A 26,370-nucleotide genomic window follows, 5' to 3' on the forward strand; every position below is an offset into this window, starting at 1 on the left:
GGCCTAGCGGTTCTCCAACTTGATGGATTGTTTGTTGAAAGTAAGATAGGAGGAAAGTTAAAATCGGGTTAAGAATGAAGCTGCTGAAGCCGAGCTGGGTGAGCCACAACGGTAAGCTTGTGCAGGAATCTGGGGGACCAAGTTGGTCTTTTGTTGTCGGAGGGGGTGAATTGAACAGGCGTGCTGTGGTGGCCGAAACTTGTTTGACTTGCTTGTCACTGAATAGTCTCTCAAACAATTAATAGATTAAATGCAATACTTAAACTGGCACGGTTGTGGCAGTATCATTATCACCCTCGGTTGCTCAGAAGATATAAATGTTTGCTAACCATGGCTAGCTAGCCAGTTTAGCCCCCCTCCCCAGCTAGCTTTGATACCCTAACCTTTGCAAATGTATCTGCTCATGGAAAATGACGTCTCAAGCAGAATTGTTTGACAGCCGATGCATAATTTTAGCTGACATCTTCTATTGTTTGTGCTTTACATTGTGGAGTTAAAGAAGTACATGTTGTGTTAAAGCTGTCAAATTGTCAGCCATTGGATTTAGTTTATGGGAAAGTTGACGATCGTTCACTTGCACACATACACTGGGTTGATACTCATATTTCCATTCTACAGATGAAAAAAACTAACTAAATCACCATCAAAGTCATTTCCAACAACGTATTTGCTTTTCCGATATTTTCATGATCAACTCAAAAAAAGTTACCTTCGTGTGAAGCACTTGCCTTTAAAATCTCTTCAAGAGAATATATACCTTTACTGGAAGAGTAGCCGAAAATATTAACCATTTGCTGTCGGAAATAGCTATATATAAATATTATTGTATTACATGTAGAGTAGTTAAGTGAGATCTAACACTAGTTCAGAGGAACTCACAACCTCTGTGTTTTGCAGGCAAACCCATATTTTCAGTTGACATCCATCCTGATGGGACAAAGTTTGCAACTGGTGGACAAGGTATGATTCAATTTTCCTCTGATCTGTACTTTAATGTGCTGAAGTGCAAGGAAGCATTTCATGTATTTTGGGTCAGTTATAAATACACCGACGCCATTTGGTAATATACTCCAGTGAAGTTTACTGTGTGTATGTATGTGTGTGTGTTCGTTTGTATGTGTGTTCATGTTTGTTTTGGATGCTGTTTGTCACTTATATCTACCATTTTACCTTTTTTAAGGAGAGGATTCTGGTAAGGTGATGATCTGGAATATGGCACCAGTTCTCAAAGAGGAGGATGAAAAGAATGAAAATGTTCCCAAAATGCTTTGCCAAATGGACAATCACCTAGGTAACGAAGTTTATTTTTTTGTACTAATAATTAAAATGAACCTATTTAGCATAGCCTGGTACTGCTTCCAGTATACATTCGATGATTAAACAGATGCTAACCACTTGTAGAAATCAATTATTTGATCAATTAATGTTAGAATCCTTGAATTTTGCCTTTGTGTCCCTGCAGCATGTGTAAATTGTGTACGTTGGTCCAACAATGGGCTGTATCTGGCATCGGGAGGAGATGACAAACTGGTCATGGTGTGGAAGAGAGCTGCGTATGTACACATAAAAATCTGAAAATATGGTTCATGTTGTCCATGTAGATTTACACATGTTTTGGACTAAACCAAAACTACTTTATTTTGAACCAAACATTTTCCTCCTTTGTGTAGATTAATTGGTCCAAGTACAGTGTTTGGATCCAGCAATAAGTTGGCTAATGTAGAACAATGGAGGTGTGTCACTATCCTGAGGAACCACACTGGTGGTAAGACTGCCACAAAAATGAATATGTATAGAAAAACAATGATGTGACTCAGATTTTTTTTTGTTGTTAACAGATGTGATGGATGTGTCGTGGTCTCCCCATGATGTCTGGCTGGCCTCCTGCAGTGTGGACAACACCATTGTCATTTGGAATGCTCGCAAATTCCCAGGTAGATAACATCGGACAACGTTCCTCTCTGAGACGATTTTAACAAAGTCACAGTTCAGGGTTTAATACATTCCAGTGTGACTTGCTCTTCATACAGAAAGAGAATTCTGTCAGCTCATCAGCCTTTTTTTTTTCCAGAAATGGTGACATGTTTGCGAGGACACACTGGTTTGGTAAAAGGCCTCACTTGGGATCCAGTGGGGAAGTACATTGCATCCCAGGCCGATGACCACAGCCTCAGAGTGTGGAGGACAGTGGACTGGCAGATGGAAGCTAACATCACCAAACCCTTTAGTGAGGTAAATAAAGCACCCTGGCTCTCTGGATTTAGGTTAAATTCCTATTGGACAGGTGTGCTTCACGTATGGATTTATGTTTTATACATCACATGTTCAAAATCAAGAGTTTTTCTTTCTTTGTGGCAGTGTGGCGGGACGACTCATGTCCTGCGTCTGTCATGGTCTCCGGACGGTCAGTACCTGGTGTCAGCTCATGCCATGAACAACTCTGGTCCCACTGCACAAATCGTGGAGAGAGATGGTTGGAGGACCAACATGGACTTCGTGGGTCACCGTAAAGCTGTCACGGTGGTGGTAAGAAAAGTTTTAAAATTGAAAACGCCGTGTCCCTCCTGTGCGCTTGGCATTTAGGTACACCGAAACAAGCCTCACCTAAAAATATGTATGAGCAAATTGATTATTTCTTGACAGAAATTCAACCCGAAGATCTTTAAGAAGAAGCAGAAAAATGGTGGCTCTCCAAAACCCAGCTGTCCCTACTGCTGTTGTGCAGTTGGCAGCAAAGACCGCTCGCTGTCTGTCTGGGTCAGTTACAACACGACTTGACTTTTGCTGTACTACAGTCTTTTTTCTCTCTTTCTCTCATTCTCTCCTGTTTCGGTCCCTCTTCAATCACTATATCACTCCTCAATTAATTGGTAGTTTTGGACTGTAAAGTTGTATTTTATTCACATAGGTCTATGATGTGTAATTGTGTCTCTCACTGTAAGTTGCTTTGGACAAAAAACATCTGTTAAATTACTAAAATGTAATTCTGTTGTAATACCTTTTTAAACAGTTACAAATGAATACTTTCTGCTTCTTAGCTCACCTCACTGAAGCGCCCCCTAGTAGTCATCCATGATCTGTTTGACAAATCAATAATGGACATTTCCTGGTGAGTAGGGACAACACTTATGTACAGTTGCAATAAAGTATGTGAACCCTTTGGGATTACTTGAATTTCTGCATAAATTGGTCATTAAATATGTTCTGATCTTCATCTAATTCACATCAGTAGACACAGTCTGCTTAAAATAATACTGCACAAAAAATGCTAAATTTTCATGTTTTTACTGAACACATGTAAACATTCACAGTTAAGGGTGGAAAAAGTATCTGAACCCCATGCTAATGACTTTGCCAAGAGCAAATTGCAGCCAGCAGTCAGCCAACCTGGAGTCCACTCAATGTGAGGAGAATTCAGGTGTTGGTTAAAACTGCCCTACCCTCTAAAAAACACACACCAGTTGTGCGTTTTTGCTGTTCATAGTACATAAGTAGATCCTAAGGAAAGAAACAAGTGCATCTTTGGCTTTTCTGTATTATTGTCTGCAGAACTGAAAGAAATGTGAATTAGACGCAGTACTCTAATACAGTTGCTGAGTCCTGCATCTTATGTGTGTGTGTGTGTATGTGTGTATTAGGACACTGACAGGTCTGGGAATGTTGGTGTGTTCCATGGATGGTACCGTAGCCTACTTGGACTTTTCCCTAGATGAATTGGGAGACCCACTGAGTGAGGAGGAGAAGGTTAGACCTTCATCAGCTGTGAAGAAAACCCGCACAACTCGGCTTTCATGATAATAAATGTATAACAAAAGACTAAAAAAGAAATTACAAGGTGACATTTGCAATGTAAGAAATGTCACCTTGAAATTTCTTTTTTGTCTCTAAAAGAACACCAATCTAACTTCTTTCCCTTCCTCTGACCTACAGAACAGCATCCACCAGAACATCTATGGTAAAAGTCTAGCCATAACCAACACAGAGCCTCAGCTCTCCACTACAATCATAGAGAACCCCGAGATGCTCAAATACCAGCAGGAGCGACGAAACTCAACTCAGGCCAACTCAGGACCAGGGGCCACAGGGTCCGAATCCGCCACCCCAAAACTCAACAGCGTGATGAACGGGGAGTCACTTGAAGACATCAGGAAGGTAACGAGAAACAACAAAACTTTGATGCATTCGGTAATATGGTGCTCCTGGCTCCCCTCGATGCCTGTTAATAGTTAATATGGTCAGATGGATTTCAGACTCACTATATTTTCATATCGATTTGCAAGTATCTTGTGTTGCATTAGATGATATTAGATAGAGGTTACATTTTTCCCATTCTTCTTTAGAACCTTCTTAAAAAGCAGGTAGAGACGAGAACTCCTGATGGCAGAAGACGAATCACCCCGCTGTGTATCGCTCAGCTGGACACAGGGTAGGAAATAAGGAATCACAATGACAGAAAACTACATTTCAAATATGGTTGCCCATGCATTTCTACTTATATATTGTTCTTAACTCTGCTTATATATATATTTAAAAATATCAGCGATATTATCTTTTATCAGTAAGCTGCATATTACTGTAGACCCCTTTATGATTTTTTTTTTTTTTTAGTCCCGTTGCAGTTAACCAAGATGGATGGGTACATGGTTATCGTTTGTGCTGCGCTGTTTCATAAATGCACGCAGGCAGATTCTGTATTCACTCCCCGTTGCAGAGATTTTCATTTTGCTGAGAGCACTGCAGAGCAGTCTGAGTCTGTAGAGCCAGGCACTCGTCCTCGTGGAGTTTATCCTTGACTCATTCAGTCGCCGAGCAGCTCTGTTTGTGTTAATGTTGAAAAGCGTCTTGAGTTTGGGCGAATGACGTCTATATGAAAACAAATCATCTCATTAAAGGATGTAAAAGCTGCTTCCATGCCTTAGCTTAAAGAAAATTACTGTACTTTGATATAATAACCAGAGTAGTCTGAACATTCTTTTGAAAAAATACTTTGTATACGATTTGTTTGCGTTTAATTGAGGCAACCAGACAGAACACAAACATTAGCATAACCAGATGACAAGCAGGAGAAGCAGAACATCAGCCATCCCTTTATTTTCGATCTATTTTGCACATCATAGGAGGAATTAAATATTTAATCTAATATTACCTTCAGCTCATGTCCACCGCTTTACCTGCTGCAGTATTGATAATAAACTGGCAGCGGTAGCCATAGAAACGATACTCAATCACTTCCTCTTTCTGTGCAGGGATTTCTCGCCAGCTCTGTTCAACAGCGCTCCCATTCTGCCATCAGGCTCCTCCATGTCTAACCAGCTCACCTCCCAGCTTAGCTCTGACTCCAGCCCTGGGCAGGCTCCTCCTCTGGGTCTTAGGCCAAGCCAAGACCCCATGCTCATCTCGCCTCCCCCCAGCAGTGCTGCCAAAGTCCTGGAGGACAATAAGGATGGGTACAATCAGACAGCAAACTGTCATTTTATCTGCTTCGCCTTTGTCCTGTTGTCATATTTACTTATGGTTTTTAAATGTTCCAGGGTGAAGTCGTGCCTGCTACTTACCTCTGCTTCCAAGATAGAGCCAATGAAAGCCTTGGATTCTCGGTTCACAGAGAGGTCCAAGGCCACGCCGGGGGCCACAGCTGCCATCGCTTCCTCCACAGGGCTCACGCCTTCAGAGCGGTGATTTACTCACTACAGGCAACTTTGTTAAAGTGTCTGAGATTTTTAAAAAAACTACATCTAAATCGAATGCCGTCTCTTTTTTTTTGTTCCGACAGGCCAAAAGAGAGCACTCCCATGCAGAAAGATGTGAAGTCTAAAGAAGACACCAGCAGTGACAGTGAGGACAAGATGGCTACCATCAACAAAAACCTGGCTTTTAATAAAAGGAAACCAGAGCTGCTGATGGATGGAGCGGAGGTGGTGGAAAAAAGGAAGAAGGGACGGCCTAGGAAAGACAAGATGGCTGCCTCCATTGCCCAACCCCTTACTCAGGTAATGGGGCGGGGGCACATAGATTGTTTAAGATATTTATGAACTTATATGTTTTAATAAGTGGGGTAATCTGAATAGCTTTTCATGAGGCTTGAAATTCAGTTACATTATGTAGCAGATATAGTGAAAGAGTCCCTTTGTATATATATGACCTTGGGATACAATTGCAGAGCTCCAGACAAAGACCAAAGTGTTTTCATCCCATTTTCTGACAGACAACTTCCCCAGCAGAGCGGGAGCCCAGCAGAGCTGCTGCTGCTGGTGCTGCAACTCCAACAGCTGCAGCTGCTCTCAAACTCCCAACACCAAGCATAAAGAAGGCTTTCACTCTACAGGTAACACTGGGCATCATAGATGTCCTGGACTGACTCTACATTTCCTTTTAGGCTGTAGCAGTGTTTTCAAACTCGGTTGGTTGGTTCTACAGGGCCTTCAAATCTTTTCACATTTACTTTGAAAGTAGCCACTAGACTGACCGCTTTGTTGGTTGTAAATAGAGATGTTGCACTGTGTTTAGGTCAGCATGGATCCATCCGTCGTCTTGGAGGTGGAGAACGAGGTATCTGTGGTCGCAGGTTCAAGGCTCAGCCAGCTGCGATGCTCTAGAGACGGAAGAGACTGGAACACACTGCTGCCGAGCTCGGTGCTCACAGCGGCAGGCAGCAGGTAGGACTGTAAACGTGTTTTTACACTGCGGGTCAGCTGAGAATATTTTTTTAAAAATTTTTTGTGTGTTTTCCTTCCTCCTCAGCGATGTTGTTGCCGTGGCCAGCCAGGACAGGATGTTGTCAGTGTTCTCTTCCTGTGGGCGACGTCTGCTTCCAGCCATCCAACTGGCTACGCCCGCGTCAGCTCTCCATTGCTCCGCACACTTTGTCATGGTTCTGACTTCCGGAGCGACGCTCTCGGTCTGGTCAGTGTCCTCCTGGTCTATTTCTGTAAACTACAGCTTGAGGCTTCAAGTGTTTGACTTTGCACAGCAGATGATATATTTAATAACGGACTTCCAGATTTTAATTTACTGATAAAAGTATATTGTTTACGTGTGTTTACAGGGATGTTCATAAACAGAAGGCTTTGGTGAAGAACGAGTCTCTGCTGACTATTTTATCTGGTGAGACACTGCAGTGTATCCTAGAGCGTAATTCAAATTAAATGGAATTAGTGTATTCTCCCATTAGTTTGTCATCAGTTCCTTTCCTGATATTGCAACTCATTGAAGGAAAACAAGGAAGCTATTTCCTTGAAACAAGATTCAGCATAAAAGAAAAACCTTTTGGGTTTTTGTGCGCAGGTGCTGCTGTCACAGTGTCTCAGTCTATGCTGACTCAGCAGGGTGTTCCAGTTGTTGGGTTGTCCAATGGCAAGTCTTACTGTTTCAGTTTGTCACTGGAGACATGGTGAGAACCTGACTGGCTGTAATCTACTCTGAACGCTAAATTCACTATTGGCAAACATTTAATACTGCCGTTGAATATTAAATTATGAATGAACGTGTTGTTTGTACGAACTTGGTTTTGTTTCCAGCATTTACAAGTGACTTTGTGTTGGTATTCTCAGGACACTGATCGCAGATACAGCAGACTCTTTGGTCCAATGTGCTGACTTCAGGAATTGCCTACCTAACCAGGATGCACCCATGTCCTCAGGGCCTCTGGCTGCCATGCAGGGCCGCAACTTCAAGTACGACACTGACATTTTAGTCTCTCTCTTAACACCAGATTTATCTACTGTAAAGAAAATTTGAATATGAAATATCTCTCTGGTGCCTGCAGTGCCGGTCGCCTGGCCTCACGCCTCTCCTCCACACCTCACCACCTTCAGCAGAGCATGACGCTGGCCTTCCTGGAGAATCAGTTAGCATCTGCTCTCACTCTGCAGTCAGCACAGGAATATCGTTACTGGCTGCTCATCTACGCGCGTTTTCTCGTCAATGAAGGTGATGATCCCTTACTCATAATATGATGCTGTTTACTAGCTCATTTCTGTGTCTAACTTTCTATTTATTGTTCGCTAGGTTCAGAGTATCGCCTCAGAGAACTCTGTAAAGAGCTTTTGGGTCCCGTCCACAAATCAGCTACTACATCGTGGGAGCCTACAACACTGGTATGAGTACATCTACTGAATAAGTGGTCAAAATATATGTGCAGGTTTTTCAAACGGCAATAGATCCAGAGAAAGTTCTCAATTCAAGCTCAAAAAGGTCTGCTTAAGGTGGTTTTATATGTTTTTAACAAGATCCCATCATCCAATGGGATGAGAACTAAATCACATTTGAATAAGTGCCCAAATTACACAGTAAGCACCAGTGCAGCTTATCTTTACAGTTTGTTGTGGAATAAATCAAATTCTGTCTTTTGTTTGTCTTCAGGGTTTGCGGAAGCGAGATCTGCTGCGTGAGGTTTTGCCGGTCGTTGGCGAGAACCTGCGATTCCAGAGACTGTTTACTGAATACCAGGACCAGCTGGAGCTGCTGCGCAATAAATAACACACAGTGCTTCGCACACACAAACTGACACGGACACGCTCGGGAATTAGTCGTCCGCAAACCAGTTCGGTTTGTCCAAGATGCCCCCAGTTCCGTTGAACTCTGACTGCTTTCCTCATCTCGTTGGGAAGCTTGTTTGGGTTGTACCAACTACGAGAACCTGAACAGTTTTCATTGCGGTTGCTCAGAAGAAGAAGTGGGTGCTACGTTTTTTTTGGGGGGGGGGGTGGCGGGTTATGGACAAATGTTTTGTTCCCTGTCCTATGCACCTCTCCTCTGCACTCTGTTAGAAATGTGGCAAGTTTGTTTGCTGCTTTGTGCAGGAATGGAAGCCACACGTCCTGTTAAATCACTGATGAAGAGCAGAGGTGAAGAGCTCATCCGAGAACAATCTGACTGAGATCTGAAGGAGCAATATGCTTGTACCAAAGTCACGCCCTTATCTGCAGAAGCGTCTTCGCGCTTATGTCCATACTTTGCAGGAGATGAGGGAACGCACCAGAAAGCTCACTCAGTTTTTAAAGACCTAACAGCACTACCCCCCCCCCCCCCCCCAAAAAAGGCAAAATTTAGGTTAATTTGATATTTAATTTAATTTGCAGGATCAATATTTGGAAACAGTCTGGAGGAAGCAGTGATATTAAATCAGTGGTGGCTAATTTAGCCTGCTAAAGAGTTTTCATGTAAGTTGTACAGCACTTAGAGCTGCTTGGGAAGCTATTTTTATTGTAATTTAAATTACAAAAGGACAGATCATGTGATATACAGTCTGATTCCCATCTCAGTGTAATTTTTCTCTTTCAGTGGTTTTAAACCACTGAAGGGAGTTCTAGTAATCGGCTCAAATAAAATGTTTGAAACAATTTGGCCAAGCGGGAAGTGTCCAGAGTGTGCAGTCATGCTTGTGCGATGACATTCTATTTATTCTCTGATTTTTCTGTCGTCTCCCTGAGTGTCTGCAGGATGTGCAGCAAGAAAAACTGATAAAACGTAGCAGCGTCACAATGCCCACCCCCACTCTAAATGGCCTAATTTTCCTTGAGTTCCTTGATATGCCCCATTATGGACCCAGGTCAAATCAAAGAATACATTTTTTTAAAAATTTACTCCAAAATTAAATTTTCTTCCTGAGGTTTATACATATGTTTATTTTTCTAAAAAACTCATTTTTGGTGGTGCTACTGTCATAAATTTACCAGCACTCCCAGTGATGAAACAGACTAACATTTGGTAGCACTTGCACATTTTGGAGTTGCCGTTTTATACTGGAAATAAAAGAGAACCTCTCTTAATTTGCTTCCTTAATGAAAAGGTATGTCTCAAATCTCAGATATTTGATCTGAGATGTGCGGTTAACTTGTTCCAATCAAAATTCAAGTAGATAACTGTTTTAATGTCGTGTTCTGCTGTCAGCTTTGTTTTCACCCAAAATGTTTTAATAAATTGTATCATACAGGCCTTTAATCAACCATCAACTGCTCACTAATCTGTTAACATTATCTGGTGATTATTCTTTAATTTTAAAATCATGTAATCACTTATTACTTTAGGATTTTGCTGAGTCCTCTCTGAAATAATTTAAATGTTCCTTCGGCTTCTGTCTCTTTTGTAAATAACCTGGTTTTCTTTTCTGTCCTCACCTTTGCATCCACAAATCTGCTGGGCAAAATCCACCACAAAGTTTCAGGACTTTTTGTGATCCACAGTGTAGGATTTGGTGCCGTCCTACGGTTGCAGATTACAGCCAATTGAAAAACATTCATTTTTCTGCCAGTAGATGACTTTAAATCCTACAGGCTGGATCTTCACAAGCATCACAAATCCTCTCAAAGTCCAAAGTGTGTTGTGTTTTTTTTGTTTTTTACCTTTTTTGTCCACAGCAGGTCTAATGCACTATTCTGCCAATTTATCATGTGTAAATAAATAGTGTGAGTTTAGAAAGCTGCTGTAATTCACTGCACAGACGAGTCCTGAGGAAGAGTGGAACTTTTCTTTACTAATCTGTACAGCTTTTCCTCCTATTTTGCTGTCATTTTTTTAAAGTTTGTATGATGCAAATTTAGTTTTTTCTTTTTCTATGAGACAAAGACAAAAATGAGATGAGCTGAAAGTTTGATTTTGATGAAAGGAAAATAGATGCAAAAGAGTTTGTCCAGCATGTGTATGAAAGAAAGTGTATTAAAGCAATTCATATAATGTTGTGTCATCCTAATATGTAGAAGTGAGCATGATTTCACCACTGTTGTGTTTGGGCGGTTTCACAGGGTGACTTCCTGCCAAAAGAGGCGTGACAGTCTTCTGATAACATCACCCACAAACAGCCCTCAACTAATTGTGCCTTCATGTGAGCTGAAGGATGTCTGACAGCAAATGAGGTCACATTTTCTCATTGTAGTTTTTCTACAAAAACGGAAAAATGGATAGTTGGTGTCTTGCTACCTGGATGGTGTTGAACTTTCTCTGTGTGTTTGCTTATGGTGAGTTGGCCACAAGTCTTCTGCATTGAATTGGTTTTCCTATGTTGCAACCAGAACTGCTACTGCTGCCTTACTGATTGATGTTCTCAGGGTACGTCGGGCCACGTCCATATGACCAGCTAATGTGTTATTGAATAATCTGTGTCAGGTTGACCAGGTGTACCAACTAAAGACGTTTCAAGGTGGTGTTATAGGTGTAAAACATCTCAACTCTAAATTAACCGAACGTCTGTTGGCAAGCGCGATGTCTTTTTATTTATAGGAGGACCTTAATTTCACGAATGAAAAAATTGTTTCCGTTTTGTTCGATGATTCACAATGATTCATGCTTCTTTTTTTGACGCTTTTCTCTGCGTCAGAAGTGACGGTGAGGAACACAGATCTGAAGCCCTGTGAGAAGGACAAGCAAATGTGTGTCATTGACCCTCGAGATTGTGACCCTTGGCCCCCTTCGGCTATTCAGGGTATACACGCACAGTCGCACCCATCAGTAGCTTTCAAAAAGACATTGACATTTATCACACAAATCAACCACCATGTTTAATCAGGTAACCTAAAGCCTTCTCCTGGTGCTGTTTTCTTGCAGAGAGCCTAAACATGTTCTGTTACTACCAGATAGATCAGTATTCCGTGACATGCAACTGGAGCGAGACTTTTAGGAGCCCCACAGAGCCTGAACTGTCGCTCATCTTCAGGAGGTGAAGGCATCATACAGCGGGCAGACTTTGATGCGAGCAATTTAAAGTTAATCTTTCTCCTTTTCCTTCAGTGTCAGAATAGTTTACTCCTGTCTCGGAGTATTTAGCCCACTCTCCACCCTCAGCATCACAGCCAAGATGAAAAACTCTGTGATGGACACTGAGATCTGGTCTCAGCCTCTTACCATACGTCTTCATTATGCAGGTTTGTGATGATCATCTATGCTGCAACAGTAGGTGATACCATATGCTCAAGTGTGTATCTGCTCTCAGTCAAACCTTCTCAGCCTGTATTAACTGTCCGCGGCTCCACTGCTAACTCCATCAATGTGACCTGGGATAGCACCTCTGAAGGTGATTGTCGACTTCGCTACCGAGCCAATGGTACTCAAGTGTGGACAGAGGTTTGTTCACTAACACTGCACTATCTGTCCTGAATTGTCTCCTTACATGGGTTTATGTCAAAAGGGTTATTAGATATAAGTAATCTGAGGGGAAATCCCTGGAGATACAGTGACCAGCAATAGCAGAAGCCTCTGCCAAACCCTGGGGTCTAAGTGGGAAGTTGCCTGCCTTGACTGGTTAGTGTGGAAGACTAAAATTATACCTGAAATTAACTTCCTGGATTGTTTCCAGGTGGCTGATACAGTTCCTGCAGGTGAAGAAGGTCAGATCCTGACCTACAACATCAAAGGTCTGCTGCCATTCACTGTTTACGGGGCCGCTGTAGCCTGCAGAGGAGACTCGAACATCTCGAGCGACTGGAGCTCCGAGGTCACTGTTAGGACGGCAGATATGAGTAACTAGGCCTTCTTCTTATCTGTTTCGAAATTGGCTCGTATGAAGAGTAGAACAGGTTTTGCATTGAAAGATTTGACATATTACACAGCGGGATGTAGTGAGGGTGGCAAATACCACTTTTTGTCTAGACATTTTTGTCACGAGGTGCCCAAAGTTACTGATGTCATGTTTGAATAAAGAGAAAGCTCAAATTATTGTTCTGCATCAAGCAGAGAAACATCTAAGGAGATCACAGAAACCACTAAAATTGGGTTAAGAGTGGTCCAACAATGATTAGGAACTGGAAGGATAGTTGGTAACCAGTGTCCTAGAGAAAGAAGCATGGTTGGAAATAAAATGCTGAATGATGGTGATCGCCAATTGCTTAAATGTTTGAAAACAAAACGTAGCAAAAATCGATAGTTCTTCTCTGAAAGGCATATTCCATTGGGAATTGGGCTCAAATTGTGGTTCGGAGAACACAAGACATCATTTTCATGCATGCATCGGCCACTGCAGGATCCAGACCAGCAGCACAGGAACACGAGGGCCAGGACGGCACCTATGCAAGGGCACTAGGGTGCTGGAGCCCTGGAAGCAAAAGTCTCAGGGAGGTGAGGGCCTATACCCAAGCCACGTTGGCTTTAATCTGCTTTAATTTTGCAGTTCCATCCAGGCCTGTTGAGGTTTGTTACACAGTGGAGAAAGTGGAGTCTAGTGGATCTTTTCAACTACGTCTCAGATGGCAAGTACGTAATCGTCTGTGTAAAGAGCACACTGTGTTGTGGAAGGGAAACCCTTTCAAAAGAGTTCAAAAGATTTTTCAACCCATTTTCCTCAGGACAGTAACCCCTGCAGCCCTGGAAGTCGTGTCCTTGCATATCAGGTGACCTACAAGCCAGAGGGGAAGAAGCAGCCACCTGAGATAAGGAACGTGACGGCTGTGACAGAGCTCCTGGAGGTGGAGCCGGGGAACTACAGCATCACCGTCAGAGCCTTCAACACGGCTGGTTACGGCCCTGTTGCACAACTCTACATTGACACACAAAGAGTGAACTGTAAGTCACAGTTTATTATTTTTCATTAGTTAAAATGTTATCATCATATGATTGATTAACCAGTTTGCTATAAGCTTCCACATTAGTTGTATATTAACTTCTTATTCTTCATTGATGAGACACGAATGCTTTTAGTAAACTCAAGTGACAACTCAAACACTGTCTTAACAAACACAGGAAAACATGCCTATGCACTGGCACAGGATGTTGAGTGTTTAAAATTGATAGTATCTATTCAAAAAGTGCCAATCATGGCAGTTTAACAGCTAATCATAGTTCTGTGTGAGTGTGTGCTTCCTTCCCTCAGAAAATCTCAAGAAGGAAGCAGATAAGCAGCAAGTTTATCTGATAAAGTTGCAACACAGCTGCACTTCTTCATAGTTGTTAAAACAGCAGCATTTGTACATAAAACAGTTTTATGCTGGTGATCGTTCGGTTTTGCGTTTGTAATAATTCTGTCTTCCGCAGCTCTCCCCCCGGTCAGAAACCTGTGGGTTTACAGCCACTTCCCTGCCAAGAATGCTGTTCAGGTCCACTGGCAGAATCCTTCTGGCCCTCTTGTCAGTCATTCTTACGTCCAGTGGCACCCTGAGGCTCGTCCATCCATCGACTGCTGGATCACAGTAGAAAGCTGGAACAGCTCCGCTCTCATAGAAGGTCTGTTAACAAACAGCCTTGTTTTTTTTTAAGGTGTTACTGATTGCACGTCCATAATGTATGCGCAGTGTGTTTGCAGATATTGACCCTTACACACCTTACCTGATCAGCGTGATCCCCGTCTATGGCCAGCAGTGCGGACCATCATGGTCACTGCCTGCCAGTCTGCAGCACGGAGGTCTGCAAAGGGTTTATTTCAAAGGGGGCCGTGATTTGGAACGTAGTGAAAATTGTAAAATGGAATTGATGTTTCTCAGCTTTGATGGAGGCGGTCCAAATGAAGCTGGTGGGCGTGACCAAGAAGACGGTGACAGTGGGCTGGGTGTGGCAAAGGAGATCCAAGCCAATCAGAGTGGGCGGATATCGAGTGATGCTAAGGAGAGGCTCAGAGATGCACAGTAGGTTTGCACATGTTTATTAAGAAACATGCCAGAAAAATAAAGAATAACAGATTTAAATGGTGTTTTTCAATGATGGATATATTTTTCATTCATTTATGTATGTTTTAATCTGAGAAAGTCATTTTTGTCCTGTTTATTTTCAGCCACATCTTTGTGGCCTGACCAATGGCAGCACACGTTCTCTCAACTGACGCCCAGCACTGAGTATTCCCTTGTCCTATTGGCTGATAATGTTTCCAAACACACCACTTCTGTTCAAACTAGTTTTGGTGAGTGAACTCTCTCACTGTTACCCATACTACGCAGTGCTGGATTCAACCTTTCGTAAATGAATCTTCTCTTTCAGACGAGGTTCCCGTGGTGGCTGCAGCCACCCCTCTGCTGCTGCTGGCTGTGGTTGTATTCATCTTCTTCCTCCTGTTCAGGACCGCGTGAGTCTGTGAGATCACCTTTTTTCCTCCATCTTTTTCACTCTAGGAGTTGATTGTTTTTCTATCATTTCATCAATGTGTAGATGCAAGTCATACTTCTTCCCAACTATCTCCAGCCCTTGGAGTAGTAAAATGGGCCACTGGCTGATCAACCCACCCCGACAGGTCATTTAATTCAGTTGTATTTTACAGTTGATTCTTCGAAAATTTCTGAGTGTGTGGAAACACCAATACTGGTGCAAATTTTCTTCTGTTTTATTTTTTTATATTTTCAAAAATCCCCAAAAATTACACCTTTCAACAGAAAACCTTGGACATGAAGGTCTTGGATATTGAAGATTACCGGGTTATGGATGTACTGGGAGACAAAGGCCTCATTCTGGTTGTTCCGAGGCAAGAGCGCTCCTCAAAAAAGGACCTACGAGAAGATGCCTCTCCGCTGATGCACACTATCAAACTGGACGTTTGCGTCTCTGAATTTGCCACCAAGCGCGAGAACAGTGCCAACGACGGCTTTCTACGAAGAGGAGGAGAAGAAGAAGAGGAGAACGCTCCGAACCAATTTTCAGAAGGGTTGTGTCAGGAGTGGGATTTTTCTGAAGGAATGACTAACCACAATAGTCACATGACCTGCGAGACAGAGTATATATTTGTGGAACAAATTTCACCGCCTTTGAAACAGTGAGGATGACAGGTGGAAAAGAAGAAAAGGACAACAAAAACAAGAATTATATAACTTTCTGATGATTTTATTCAATTCATCGATAAATTTGTGGTATTAATGTCAGTGACTTACAATTCAAACTACCTGTATAGTGGTTCATTTGGCATTAAAGTGCATTCTATTAAATCATCACTGCTGCTTGAAATGAATGTTAACGCCTGAGCCTTAAACTGGACTTGATATATTTAATCAGGTTTTTCTGGTTTTTGATTTGGTCTATGGTTCAAACATGAACCTCCCTGTTGTGTTGAGAAACATACACAGTTCAAATGTCCAGAGGTGGTCGGTGCTAAAGGTTGGCGTTCTTGCAGATCCAGTATCTGATCAGCTGGTGGGCGATAGTCTGACTGGGAGGCAGCATCAAGGCTGGGTTGGCTCCTCTGTGCAAGGACTCAGCGATCTAGATAAATAAATGTTTTCATGCTATTTTCATAAAGACATTCATTCATAATCATATGTGAATTTTTTTATATTCTAATGATCCAAAGCCATAGTTTTAAATTTTTCCACCTGCTTTGTTCAAAATTTAATATTTTGGGATAAAGAGAGTTACGGTGATTTGTGATGCGTGCACCTGTTGTCGTGTGAACCACCGAGCTTCCTCAATCTCATTCTGATCCACTTTGATGTTGGTCGATGTGGCGATGGCGAGGCATCCAATCATGAGGTTGGAGGGCATCGGCCAGGGTTGAGAGCAGATGTACCGAACTAGTCCAACCTTCACTCCACTCTCCTCCTCCACCTCCCTCCTCACTGCATCCTCAATGGCCTCACCTGCAGCAGAGGTGAAGCAGGTCAGGGTCCGAGTCATTAACTGTGTTTCAGGGTTTGTGAGGTTTCATTACCAGGTTCTATGAATCCAGCCAAACAGGAGAACATGCCAACGGGAAAACTCTTCTTCCTTCCCAATAAACACTGGTTTCTATCTGGGTGGACTACCAGCATGATAACAACTGGGTCTAGAAAGACACAAGGTAAAGAAATGGCTTCACTATCACAGATTAAATAATTCAGCCTTCTTTCAAATCTTCATGTAATCTAAACAGAGTTGGATTAAGAACAGGAACTCTTCAATCGAACTATTCTGATAATGACAGGACATAATAAAGCATCAGGCCAGAAGCCTCATACCAACTCGTGGATAGCAGGTGTTGTGCACACCCTTCAGGCTCCTGCACTCCGAGTTCAAGCATCTCCTCTTGTGTCCTCCCTCCTCCAGACTCGTGCCACTGCCACATGTTGAACAGAAGCTGTAGCGATCGTGCCAAACCAGCACCGATCGAGCATGCGCCACAATTCCTGGAGGAAAACCACTCAAAATGAAATCATATATGTTGAGATTCAATTTACCACAGTGAACAGAGTTGTTAAATTTACTGTTCAGATTTAAGAAAAAGCAGAAATTTGATTAAACATGGTGGAAAAGAATCTCACCAGCTTCTTCCTCGCTGAACTTCAGCAGGTTTCTGTTGGGTGACTCGGGGAAGAAACAGTTATTTTCTCTGCAGCGTTTCAGAAGTTCAGTGGCATCTTCGTCTGTCCCGACGGCAAACCAGGCAGGAGGCTCCCAGGAGCCCTCCTGTACCTGAGAGCATGAGGAAGACGGTTTCTTTTTCTCCACTCCGAGAAAGATGAGCTTGGTCTTGGGTTTCTGAATAAGGTCTTTGACTTCGTCATACCTGAACCGACACAACTTGTCGAGAACCTGGTAAAGCAACAGTTGTTATTAGTTCAGCGTGATAAATTTTTCATTTTTTTTTTAAAAACTATAAAAAAGAATAAAAGTAATTTGTAAAAAGCTTAAAGAATGTGCTGAATGAGAAAGGGTTTAGTCAGACTGCTCCAGACCATTTGACACATCTTCGGGATTCATTCAAGTGGTTGTTTTTTGGGCCTTACCACTGTCAAAAGTTGACAATTGGAACAAAATAACATATCTGCACTGTCATAATTATTCTCTGGGTCAAAATACACAGTGCAGAACCTTAAACGTTACACTAGACAAGGCAAAATCTGCTGAAATCACAATGCCAAACATAAAGAACTAGCTGAAATAGCCATCAGCTACAAACCTCTGAACTCTTGTCCTCCTCACACCTGCTGACCATCGGGTTGACGTTGGAGAAAAGCAGATAGACAGTATTTGGGTCACTTTGTTGAGCCTCTAACCAGGCCTTGTCTGTCCTCTTATCACTCTGCCGGTCCAATGTTTCTCTGGAGAAATAAAGCTCCGGCAAGACTCCACTGCAGCTGTTATCTGTCTGGGCTAGGAGGTTGGAAATGTGGCTGTGGCCCCAGAACTTGGCGATATCGTAGGCAGTCTGCAAGGAACTGTTCACTGGCAACTTGTCACAGCTTTTACAAAGAAAAAAGCAGTAAGTACATGAATAAATACACAAAAGATCCAACAGAAACAACACAATGAAAACTCATTCTAGAGCTATACTGTAACTGCTTTATCAGAGAAATGATGTATAACTGCAGGTTGGGTTGTTCAGGTTTAATCAAAAATCAAATGTGGTTGAAAGCTAAATTATAACTAGCAGGTAACAATTCAGTATTTTACACTTAGTCTTAACTGTAGTCTTGCTACAGCCTCTCTAATGATGAAAAAAGAGCTTATTCTACCCATGAGACAGCAGTGCCTCCACAACATTGTAGTGTCCATTGCGAGCAGCGAGCATCAGCGCTGTCCAGCCACTGTAACCTGTCTGGTTGATGAGTGACGGGGTATGGGTCAGCAGTATCCTCATCTGGGGTAGGTCTCCTCGGGCTGCAGCATCCAGAAACCTCTCCACCATCTCCTCCTTTGCAGTCAGCGAGAGGCTCGCCATTGTAGCAGCTGCAGAAAGTATGAGATCAATGTGACGGTCCTCTTCTTTCCTCTGAACTGCTGCAGATTCTCAAAAACTTCCCTCTGGGGGAACAATCAATTATGACTTCTCTCATCGGTTTCCTTAATGTGAGACACCTAAAAATAATCTGAATAATGACATGAACATGAAAAAAGATACAAAACACAGTATGCAACAAAGATATTTTAGGAACTGCTACAGGTAGAATTAATGGTTCTACATATATGCACCGGCATAAATCTAGACTTTAGTTCCTTTACTTTGACGTCACTCTCTGATGGGTGCAACAAGCTGTCCATCAATCATCGCGTCATTATACAACGAGCCTGAAACACATGTAACATTCCCTGCGCATTGTTACCTGAACCATAAGGATTTTCCAGATAATGGATGTTGTTTACAAGCAATAGGTGAGACTTAGGCTCGTATATAAACGGCCTGAATAACTCACATAACCAACCAATGCCTGCGGCTAGCTAGTTTAGCAACTTTATAGTCGTCACGCCTGCCTTAATTAACTTATATGAAAATACAGTTGATGAAAGTTGGTAACAACTACTAGATTGGTGCGTGTCATGTGGGTTTTGATTTTCAAATTAGGGTTAAAAAGAAGAAAGTCTAACCTTTGTCAACAAAGAACTGCTTCCGTCTGCTCGGTAAGCAGTTTGGTGTTTCGCGTTGCGTTCAAGTCAATCAGAGCAAAACCCACATATGTGCTGCCTTCAGGTACAGTCTTCTCGACACTGTTTTTCTTATTCTACAAGTAATTTTTAACTTTCTTCGCAAACAAGAGGAGAACACTGACCAATATTTAGAAGGGTTGTTTCAGCACAGGCATTTTTATGAAGAGTGACCGACCACAACAGTCACATGACCTGCAACACGGGGTATATATTTGTGGAACAAATTTCATTGTAAAACAGTGAGGATGACAGGTGCAAAAGGACAACAAAAACAAGAATTACATGTAACTTTCTGATCATTTTATTCAATTCCTCTATACATTTGTGGTATTAGTGTCAGTGACATACAATTCAAACTACCGTACCTGTATAGTGGTTCATTTGGCTAAAGTGTATTCTATTAAATCATCACTGCTGCTTGAAATTAATGTTAACATGGCATGAAGCTAACTGCTGGTCTCTCTCCAGTTACACAGTCCACCCTCGCATGTGTTATTGTTGCTGCCAGTCCAGATTTCCCCTAGGTCTGGTGCCAGTAACAACATGAAGGTTTTGGATATACTGGGAGACAAAGGCCTCATCCTGGTTGTTCCGAAGCAAGAGCACTCCTCAAAAAAGGACCTACAAGAAGACCTCTCCACTGATGCACACTATCAAACTGGACTCCGTTTGCGTCTCTGAATTCGACACCAAGCGAAAGAACAGTGTCAATAACAGCTTTCTTCGCAAAGTAGAGGATAACACTCTGAACCAATTTTCAGAAGGGTTGTGTCAGGACTGACCTTTTTCTAAAGGAATGACTAACCATAATAGTCACATGACCTGCGAGACAGAGTATATATTTGTGGAACAAATTTAATCGGCTTTGAAACAGTGAGGATGACAGGTGGAAAAGAAGAAAAGGACAACAAAAACAAGAATTATATAACTTTCTGATGATTTTATTCAATTCATCGATAAATTTGTGGTATTAATGTCAGTGACTTACAATTCAAACTACCTGTATAGTGGTTCATTTGGCATTAAAGTGCATTCTATTAAATCATCACTGCTGCTTGAAATGAATGTTAATGCCTGAGCCTTAAACTGGACTTGATATATTTAATCAGGATATTTTGGTTTTTGATTTGGTCAGTGGTTCAAACATGAACCTCCCTGTTGTGTGTTGAGAAACATACACAGTTCAAATGTCCAGAGGTGGTCGGTACGAAAGGTTGGCATTCTTGCAGATCCAGTATCTGATCAGCTTGTGGGAAATGGTCTGATTGGGAGGCAGCATCAAGGCTGGGTTGGCTCCTCTGTACAAGGACTCAGCGATCTAGATAAATAAATGTTTTCATGGTATTTTCATAAAGACGTTTACAATCACATGTGGATTTTTTTTATATTCTAATGATTCAATGCTGTAATGTTTTAAAATTTTCCACCTGCTTTGTTCATATACCAATTTTTGGCAGAGCTATGGTTTCTGGTTTCTACCTGTTGCCGTGTGAACCACCGAGCTTCCTCAATCTCATTCTGATCCACTTTGATGTTGGTCGAGATGGCGATGGCGAGGCATCCAATCATGAGGTTGGAGGGCATTGGCCAGGGTTGAGAGCAGATGTATCGAACTAGTCCAACCTTCACTCCACTCTCTGCCTCCACCTCCCTCCTCACTGCATCCTCAATGGCCTCTCCTGCAGCAGAGGTGAAGCAGGTCAGGGTCTGAGTCATTAACTGTGCTTCAGGGTTTGTGAGGTTTCATTACCAGGTTCTATGAATCCAGCCAAACAGGAGAACATGCCAACAGGATAACTCTTCTTCCTTCCTAGTAAACACTGGTTTCTACCTGGGTGGACCACCAGCATGATAACAACTGGGTCTAGAAAGACACAAGGTAAAGAAATAGCTTCACTATCACAGATTAAATAATTCAGCCGTCAGTCACATAACCTAATTTAAACCTACAGCTCAATTAAGAACAGGAACTCTTCTCAATTGAACTGTTAATGACAGGACACAATAAAGCATAAGGCCAGAAATTACATACCGATTTGTGGATAGCAGGTGTTGTACACACCCTTCAGGCTCCTGCACTTCAAGTTCAGGCATCTCCTCTTGTGTCCTCCCTCCTCCACACTCGTGCCACTACCACATATCGGACAGAAGCTGTAGCGATTATGCCAAACCAACACCGCTCGTGCATGCGCCACAATTCCTGGAGGAAAACCACTCAAAATGAAATCATATATGTTGAGATTCAATTTACCAACGTGACCAGAATAGTTGGGCTCATTGTTCAGGTTTAAGGCAAAGCACTAATGTGATTAGGACCCGGACGGGTGCAGCCCGAAATGGCAATGTGGGCCCAACTTCTTGTAGGTTCGCCACTTGCAGGAAGATCATGAAGGGAAGGTGCAAAGTGGTTTGGGTGGCAGACGTGGCAGGAGGCCCACAAAACCCAATCCTCAGGTTAAACCCCTGACTATAGAGACATGGAATGTGACCTCACTGGAGGGGAAGGAGCCTGAGCTTGTGCGGGAGGTTGAGCGGTACCGCTAGAGATAGTCTGGCTCACCTCCGCACACAGCATGGGCTCTGGAACCTAGTTTCATGAGAGGGGCTGAACTCTCCAATACTCCACTGAGTAGCACAGGGTGAGCAGCAATGGGCTGGTGTAGGCTTAGTCATAGCTCTCCAGCTCAGCCGCCATGTGTTGGAGTTCACTCCGGTGAATGAGAGGGTCTTTTCCCTGCACCTTCGGCTTGGGAACAGGTCTCTTGCTATTGTTTGTGTCTACGGGCCAAACTGCAGTACAGAGTAGCTGGACTTCTTGGAGTCCCTGGGGGCTAGCGCTCCCATAATTGTACAAGGGGACTTCAACGCCCATGTGGGCAATGAGAGTGACACCTAGAGAGGTGTGAATGGGAGGAAAGGTCTCCCCGACCTGAACACGAGTGTTATGTTATTGGACGTCTGTGTTCATCACAGTTGGTCAATAACAAACATCATGTTCATGCATAAGGGTGTCTATCGGTGCACATGGCACCCGGACACCCATGAAGTCGATGAATGACTTTGTTGTTGTCGTTTCATCTGTCCTCTGGCCGTATGTTTTGGACACTCGAGTGAAGAGACGAGCTGAGCTGTCAACTGATCACCACCAAGTGGTAAGTTGGATTCGCTAGTGGGGAAGAAGGCTTGACAGGCCTGGCAACGTATTGTGAAGGTCTCTTGGGAACATCTGACTGAACCCTCTGCCAGGGAGATCTTCTACTCCCACATCCAGAACAGCTTCATGCAGATCCCAAGGGAGGCTGGGGACATTGAGTCGGAGTGAATCATGTTCTCTGCCTCCAATGCTGATGGGGTAGTTTTGAGCTGTGGACGCAAGGTCTCTGGTGCCAGTCGTGGCGGCAGGCCCTTAACATGGTGGTGAACAATGGAAGGGATACCGTCAAGCTGAAGAAGGAGTTCTATCGGGCCATGTTGGCCCATAGACGAGACAAGATGGGGCAAGAAATGTGATTAAACATGATGGAAAAGAATCTCACCAGCTTCTTCCTCACTGAATGTCAGCAGGTCTATTTTAGGTGAAAAAGTTGTGAAGAAACAGTTCTTTCCTCTGCAACGTTTCAGAAGTTCAGTGGCATCTTCGTCTGTCCCGATGGCAAACCAGGCAGGAGGCTCCCAGGAGCCCTCCTGTACCTGAGAGCATGAGGAAGATGAATTCATCTTCTCCACTCCGAGGAAGATGAGCTTGGTCGTGGGTTTCTGAAATAGGTCTTTGACTCCGTCATACCGGAACCGACATAATTTGTTGAGAACCTGAGAAAGCAACACTTTGGTATTAGTTCAGAATGATAAACTTTTCTCTTTTTTTTGTAAAATATTACCCCCCATCAGAAAAAAGAGTTAAATTAATAAGGTTTTTAAAAAAGGGTTTAGTCGGACTGCTCCAGACCATTTGACACACCTTAGCGATTCAGTTTTTGCATGGTTGTTTTTGGGCATTTCAATTGTCAGAAGTTGACAATAGGAACAAAATAACATATCTGTACTGTCATAATTATTCTCTGGGAACAAAAACACAGTGCAGAACCTTAAACATTACACTAGACAGGGTGTAGTCTGCTGAAAACATAATGCCAAACAAGAAGAACTAGCTGAAATAGCCATCAGCTACAAACCTCTGAACTCTTGTCCTCCTCACACCTGCTGACCATCGGGTTGATGTTGGAGAAAAGCAGATAGACAGTATTTGGGTCACTTTGTTGAGCCTCTAACCAGGCCTTGTCTGTCCTCTTATCACTCTGCCGGTCCAATGTTTCTCTGCAGAAATAAAGCTCTGGCAAGACTCCACTGCATCTGTCATCTGTCTGGGCTAGGAGGTTGGAAATGTGGCTGTGGCCCCAGAACTTGGCGATATCGTAGGCAGTCTGCGAGGAACTGTTCACTGGCAACTTATCACAGCTTTTACAAAGAAAAAAGCAGAATAGCAAATACATGAATAAATACACAAAAGATCCAACAGAAACAACACAATGAAAACTCATTCTAGAGCTATACTGTAACTGCTTTATCAGAGAAATGATGTATAACTGCAGGTTGGGTTGTTCAGGTTTCATTAAAAATCAAATGTGGTTGAAAGCTAAATTATAACTAGCAGGTAACAATTCAGTATTTTACACTTAGTCTTAACTGTAGTCTTGCTACAGCCTCTCTATTGATGAAAAAAATGAGCTTATTCTACCCATGAGACAGCAGTGCCTCCACAACATTGTAGTGTCCATTGCGAGCAGCGAGCATCAGCGCTGTCCAGCCACTGTAACCTGTCTGGTTGATGAGTGACGGGGTATGGGTCAGCAGCATCCTCAGCTGGGGTAGGTCTCCTCGGACTGCAGCATCCAGAAACCTCTCCACAATCTCCTCCTTTGCACTCAGCGGGAAGCTCGCCATTGTAGCAGCTGCAGAAAGTATGAGATCAATGTGATGGTCCTCTTCTTTCCTCTGAACTGCTGCAGATTCTCAAAAACTTCCCTCTGGGGGAACAATAAATTATGACTTCTCTCATGGGTTTCCTTAATGTGAGACACCTAAAAATAAGCTGAATAACATGAATATGAAAAAAGACATAAAACACAGCATGCAACAAAGATATTTTAGGAACTACTACAGGTGGAATTAATGGTACTGCATATATCCACCAGCATTAATCTAGACTTTAGTTCCTTTTCTTTGATATCACTCTCTCTGATGGATGCAGCAAGCTGTCCATCAATCATCACGTCATTATAGAACGAGCCTAAAACAAATGTGGGACTCATTACAGGTTACAGAGATGGGGAATTTATGTTTACCAGAGGCACTAACATACAGTGTACATGAGACAGCCGTAGGCCAATATGACGTTGGTTTTTGTGACTAAAGGTAAAAACAGTCACGAAACAGTGGTCAAACACTAGATAAGTATGCTTGGTGATCAAAGGCCCCCTGGCTTTAATCCCTACAGGATCAAGTAAGTAGTTGTGGTCTTTGATCACAGCCCCCCCCCCCATGCAAGAGGAATCTCAGTGGATGCTGCAGGTCAACTAACAGAACTACCTGGCCCCGGGCCAGCTGACCCTTGCTGTCCTTCCATTCTAGGTTTGGTAGGTCACGTTGAAAGAAGGCCAGCCAGAAGTTGTCAGCAAGCACCTGGCTATACCTCTGCGGACAGGTCCCTAGGACACTCTTGGGGTTGCATATGACCTGCAGCGTAAAGGGTTGTACCATCCCGTGAGTAGCACGCGTGGTGTGAACGGGTCAGGATCGGCGGCATCCACTGAGATGTATCCAAGAGGTTTTCTCTTTGACCTTGGTGAGGAAAGTGCTCAGCAGTGGTTCCGGTACCGGGGGCTCCCTATCCCTCTGTATGTCTCTCTGGATGAACCTCAGCACTCGTGTGTCATAGGGCTGCAGTTGGATCTGATGGAACATGCCCTTGATGTCTCCCACTCACGACGACTGAGTTCTGGTGGAACCTCAGCAGGACACCGAATAGGGGTACTCTGAGCAGTAGAAGCTCGTTTAGAGACTGTCCCCGGTCGTGGAAGATGCAGTCGAAGAAGACTCTGTCCTTCCCGTTCTGGTGGACCACGTGGTGGGGTATGAACCAGAACTCTGATGATTTGCTGACCTCTTCAGGGGAGACCCTGGACACATATCCCGCGCCTTCCAGCTTCCGGATTTCAGCACAGCAGGACTCGGCTTCCAGCAGGTTCTTCACAGCTTCCACTCCATGTTGCGTGACCTGGGAAGCACTGCCTCCACCTGGGCCTCCACCTGGGCATAAAGGACCGGGTCAGAGACATGTTGATGATGGGGTGGCGTAGCGCATGACTTTGTCCACATGACGTTGTCCCTGTTTGTAGCCATCTAGAGATGAGCGCAGGCTCACTGATCTTCCTTCAAACGGGTGGCCACCTTTTCACTGAAGACCAGGGTGCCCATGTGACAGAGGCGCTCCATGTTCCCGGGAAGCTCACATGGTGACTCACCACCATGTGAGCCAGCAGACAAAGGGGAGACACACCAACTGAAAATAAGTGAACGACCACCCCCAGATCATAGTGTGGCAACATGGAATTCATGCCATGTCCACCTTAATTGCTGTGGCAGTTGCCGCTGTGGCACTATCCTTAAAAGTAGGCTGTGGTGCACCGTGGGCTCCCTTTTGTTGTCGAGCTTCCGGGTGCCCCGCCACAGCTCACCTGGTCTTCTCACCGGATCGCCGTGCGGTCGGGCTGTGCTGCTTCGTACGTGTCTGGGTCTTCTCCCTCCTTCATCAGAGTTGGGGGCCTTGGGTGTCTTACCGTCGATTCGCCTCCTGTGCATCAGCTGTTGGATAAATCAGCTGTTTAGCCACTTCGGTGGTAACACCACGGTGGCTTGGTGTGCATCTTCCTCGCCACGAACATTTTTCCTCACCTGACGGAGTAACTGTTACAGGTGCCGGCTCTGGTGCGCTTCCCTCTTGCTGCTGTTGGCCGGCTGCTGTTTTGCCATCCGCGTTCATGGTTCATCACGCATGGCTTCAACCTTGCGCTCTTCTGCATCACTCCTGTCCTCACTCTGAGAAGTATCATTGTGTGTGGCACAAGTTTC

General features: G+C 43.5%; 4 protein-coding genes across 14 annotated transcripts; 2 read left to right on the top strand and 2 right to left on the bottom strand.

Annotated features, from left to right (window-relative positions):
* The first annotated feature begins 74 nt into the window (after window positions 1-74).
* On the top strand, window positions 75-8,478 carry hira (histone cell cycle regulator a). The gene is given in 25 exon segments (NM_001032680.1): window positions 75-111; window positions 898-960; window positions 1,181-1,291; window positions 1,463-1,553; window positions 1,671-1,765; window positions 1,839-1,934; window positions 2,072-2,232; window positions 2,359-2,526; window positions 2,644-2,757; window positions 3,039-3,109; window positions 3,639-3,744; window positions 3,931-4,152; window positions 4,341-4,426; window positions 5,247-5,447; window positions 5,532-5,675; window positions 5,774-5,990; window positions 6,206-6,325; window positions 6,508-6,656; window positions 6,742-6,903; window positions 7,046-7,104; window positions 7,285-7,390; window positions 7,551-7,673; window positions 7,766-7,929; window positions 8,008-8,096; window positions 8,362-8,478. Coding segments are annotated over 25 exon segments (3,072 nt in total).
* A 2,309-nt stretch (window positions 8,479-10,787) lies between these two features.
* On the top strand, window positions 10,788-20,284 carry LOC101062203 (granulocyte colony-stimulating factor receptor). 7 transcript variants are annotated; one of them, XM_029829376.1, is made up of 16 exons: window positions 10,788-10,955; window positions 11,315-11,419; window positions 11,542-11,653; window positions 11,725-11,858; window positions 11,927-12,057; window positions 12,290-12,452; window positions 13,100-13,182; window positions 13,275-13,491; window positions 13,960-14,148; window positions 14,228-14,326; window positions 14,406-14,546; window positions 14,693-14,818; window positions 14,896-14,980; window positions 15,064-15,145; window positions 15,285-15,410; window positions 19,874-20,284. In XM_029829376.1, exons 1-16 carry the CDS (start codon window positions 10,895-10,897, stop codon window positions 20,021-20,023), a joined length of 2,004 nt encoding a protein of 667 aa, XP_029685236.1. In that variant the 5' UTR covers window positions 10,788-10,894; the 3' UTR covers window positions 20,024-20,284. The 7 variants fall into 7 exon arrangements, with proteins under 7 accessions (XP_029685236.1, XP_029685234.1, XP_029685233.1 ...); XM_029829374.1 differs by lacking the exon at window positions 19,874-20,284 and having other exon boundaries at window positions 10,792-10,955; window positions 11,318-11,419; window positions 11,575-11,653; window positions 15,285-15,830; XM_029829373.1 differs by lacking the exon at window positions 19,874-20,284 and having other exon boundaries at window positions 10,793-10,955; window positions 11,575-11,653; window positions 15,285-15,830.
* Window positions 15,714-19,379, bottom strand: LOC105419885 (peroxisomal NADH pyrophosphatase NUDT12-like). 2 transcript variants are annotated; one of them, XM_029829382.1, is made up of 8 exons: window positions 19,365-19,379; window positions 18,333-18,546; window positions 17,777-18,059; window positions 17,139-17,409; window positions 16,836-17,003; window positions 16,550-16,663; window positions 16,279-16,478; window positions 15,714-16,104 (listed from the first exon to the last, which is right to left on the bottom strand). In XM_029829382.1, the coding sequence occupies exons 2-8, from the start codon at window positions 18,536-18,538 to the stop codon at window positions 15,994-15,996; spliced, it is 1,353 nt and encodes a 450-aa protein (XP_029685242.1). In that variant the 5' UTR covers window positions 18,539-18,546; window positions 19,365-19,379; the 3' UTR covers window positions 15,714-15,993. The 2 variants fall into 2 exon arrangements, with proteins under 2 accessions (XP_029685242.1, XP_029685241.1); XM_029829381.1 differs by lacking the exon at window positions 19,365-19,379 and adding an exon at window positions 19,183-19,198.
* LOC101062429 (peroxisomal NADH pyrophosphatase NUDT12) lies at window positions 20,168-26,103 on the bottom strand. Of its 4 annotated transcripts, none has more exons than XM_029829377.1 (8): window positions 25,977-26,103; window positions 23,978-24,191; window positions 23,415-23,697; window positions 22,779-23,052; window positions 21,275-21,442; window positions 20,993-21,106; window positions 20,722-20,921; window positions 20,168-20,560 (listed from the first exon to the last, which is right to left on the bottom strand). In XM_029829377.1, the coding sequence occupies exons 1-8, from the start codon at window positions 26,098-26,100 to the stop codon at window positions 20,426-20,428; spliced, it is 1,512 nt and encodes a 503-aa protein (XP_029685237.1). In that variant the 5' UTR covers window positions 26,101-26,103; the 3' UTR covers window positions 20,168-20,425. The 4 variants fall into 4 exon arrangements, with proteins under 4 accessions (XP_029685237.1, XP_029685240.1, XP_029685238.1 ...); XM_029829380.1 differs by lacking the exon at window positions 25,977-26,103 and adding an exon at window positions 24,976-24,987; XM_029829378.1 differs by lacking the exon at window positions 25,977-26,103 and adding an exon at window positions 24,585-24,639.
* Between the last annotated feature and the right edge of the window lie 267 nt (window positions 26,104-26,370).

The sequence above is a fragment of the Takifugu rubripes genome, chromosome 21 (assembly GCF_901000725.2).
Source record: "Takifugu rubripes chromosome 21, fTakRub1.2, whole genome shotgun sequence".
Taxonomy (NCBI): Eukaryota; Metazoa; Chordata; class Actinopteri; order Tetraodontiformes; family Tetraodontidae; genus Takifugu; species Takifugu rubripes.

Excerpts from the sequence above, each read along its gene's own strand:
- LOC101062203 (XM_003974685.3), top strand. The coding sequence starts at position 10,895 with ATGGATAGTTGGTGTCTTGCTACCTGGATGGTGTTGAACTTTCTCTGT. Across the intron at positions 13,183-13,274 it reads AACTACGTCTCAGATGGCAA|GACAGTAACCCCTGCAGCCC; the intron begins GTACGTAATCGT and ends CATTTTCCTCAG. Across the intron at positions 14,819-14,895 it reads TTCTGTTCAAACTAGTTTTG|ACGAGGTTCCCGTGGTGGCT; the intron begins GTGAGTGAACTC and ends CTTCTCTTTCAG.
- LOC105419885 (XM_029829382.1), bottom strand. The coding sequence starts at position 18,538 with ATGGCGAGCCTCTCGCTGACTGCAAAGGAGGAGATGGTGGAGAGGTTT. Across the intron at positions 17,410-17,776 it reads AGGAGGACAAGAGTTCAGAG|GTTCTCGACAAGTTGTGTCG; the intron begins GTTTGTAGCTGA and ends TTGCTTTACCAG. Across the intron at positions 16,664-16,835 it reads CACCTGCTATCCACGAGTTG|ACCCAGTTGTTATCATGCTG; the intron begins GTATGAGGCTTC and ends GTGTCTTTCTAG.
- LOC101062429 (XM_029829377.1), bottom strand. The coding sequence starts at position 26,100 with ATGCACAGGAGGCGAATCGACGGTAAGACACCCAAGGCCCCCAACTCT. Across the intron at positions 24,192-25,976 it reads CGATCCGGTGAGAAGACCAG|CTGCTACAATGGCGAGCTTC; the intron begins GTGAGCTGTGGC and ends TACTTTCTGCAG. Across the intron at positions 21,107-21,274 it reads CACCTGCTATCCACAAATCG|ACCCAGTTGTTATCATGCTG; the intron begins GTATGTAATTTC and ends GTGTCTTTCTAG.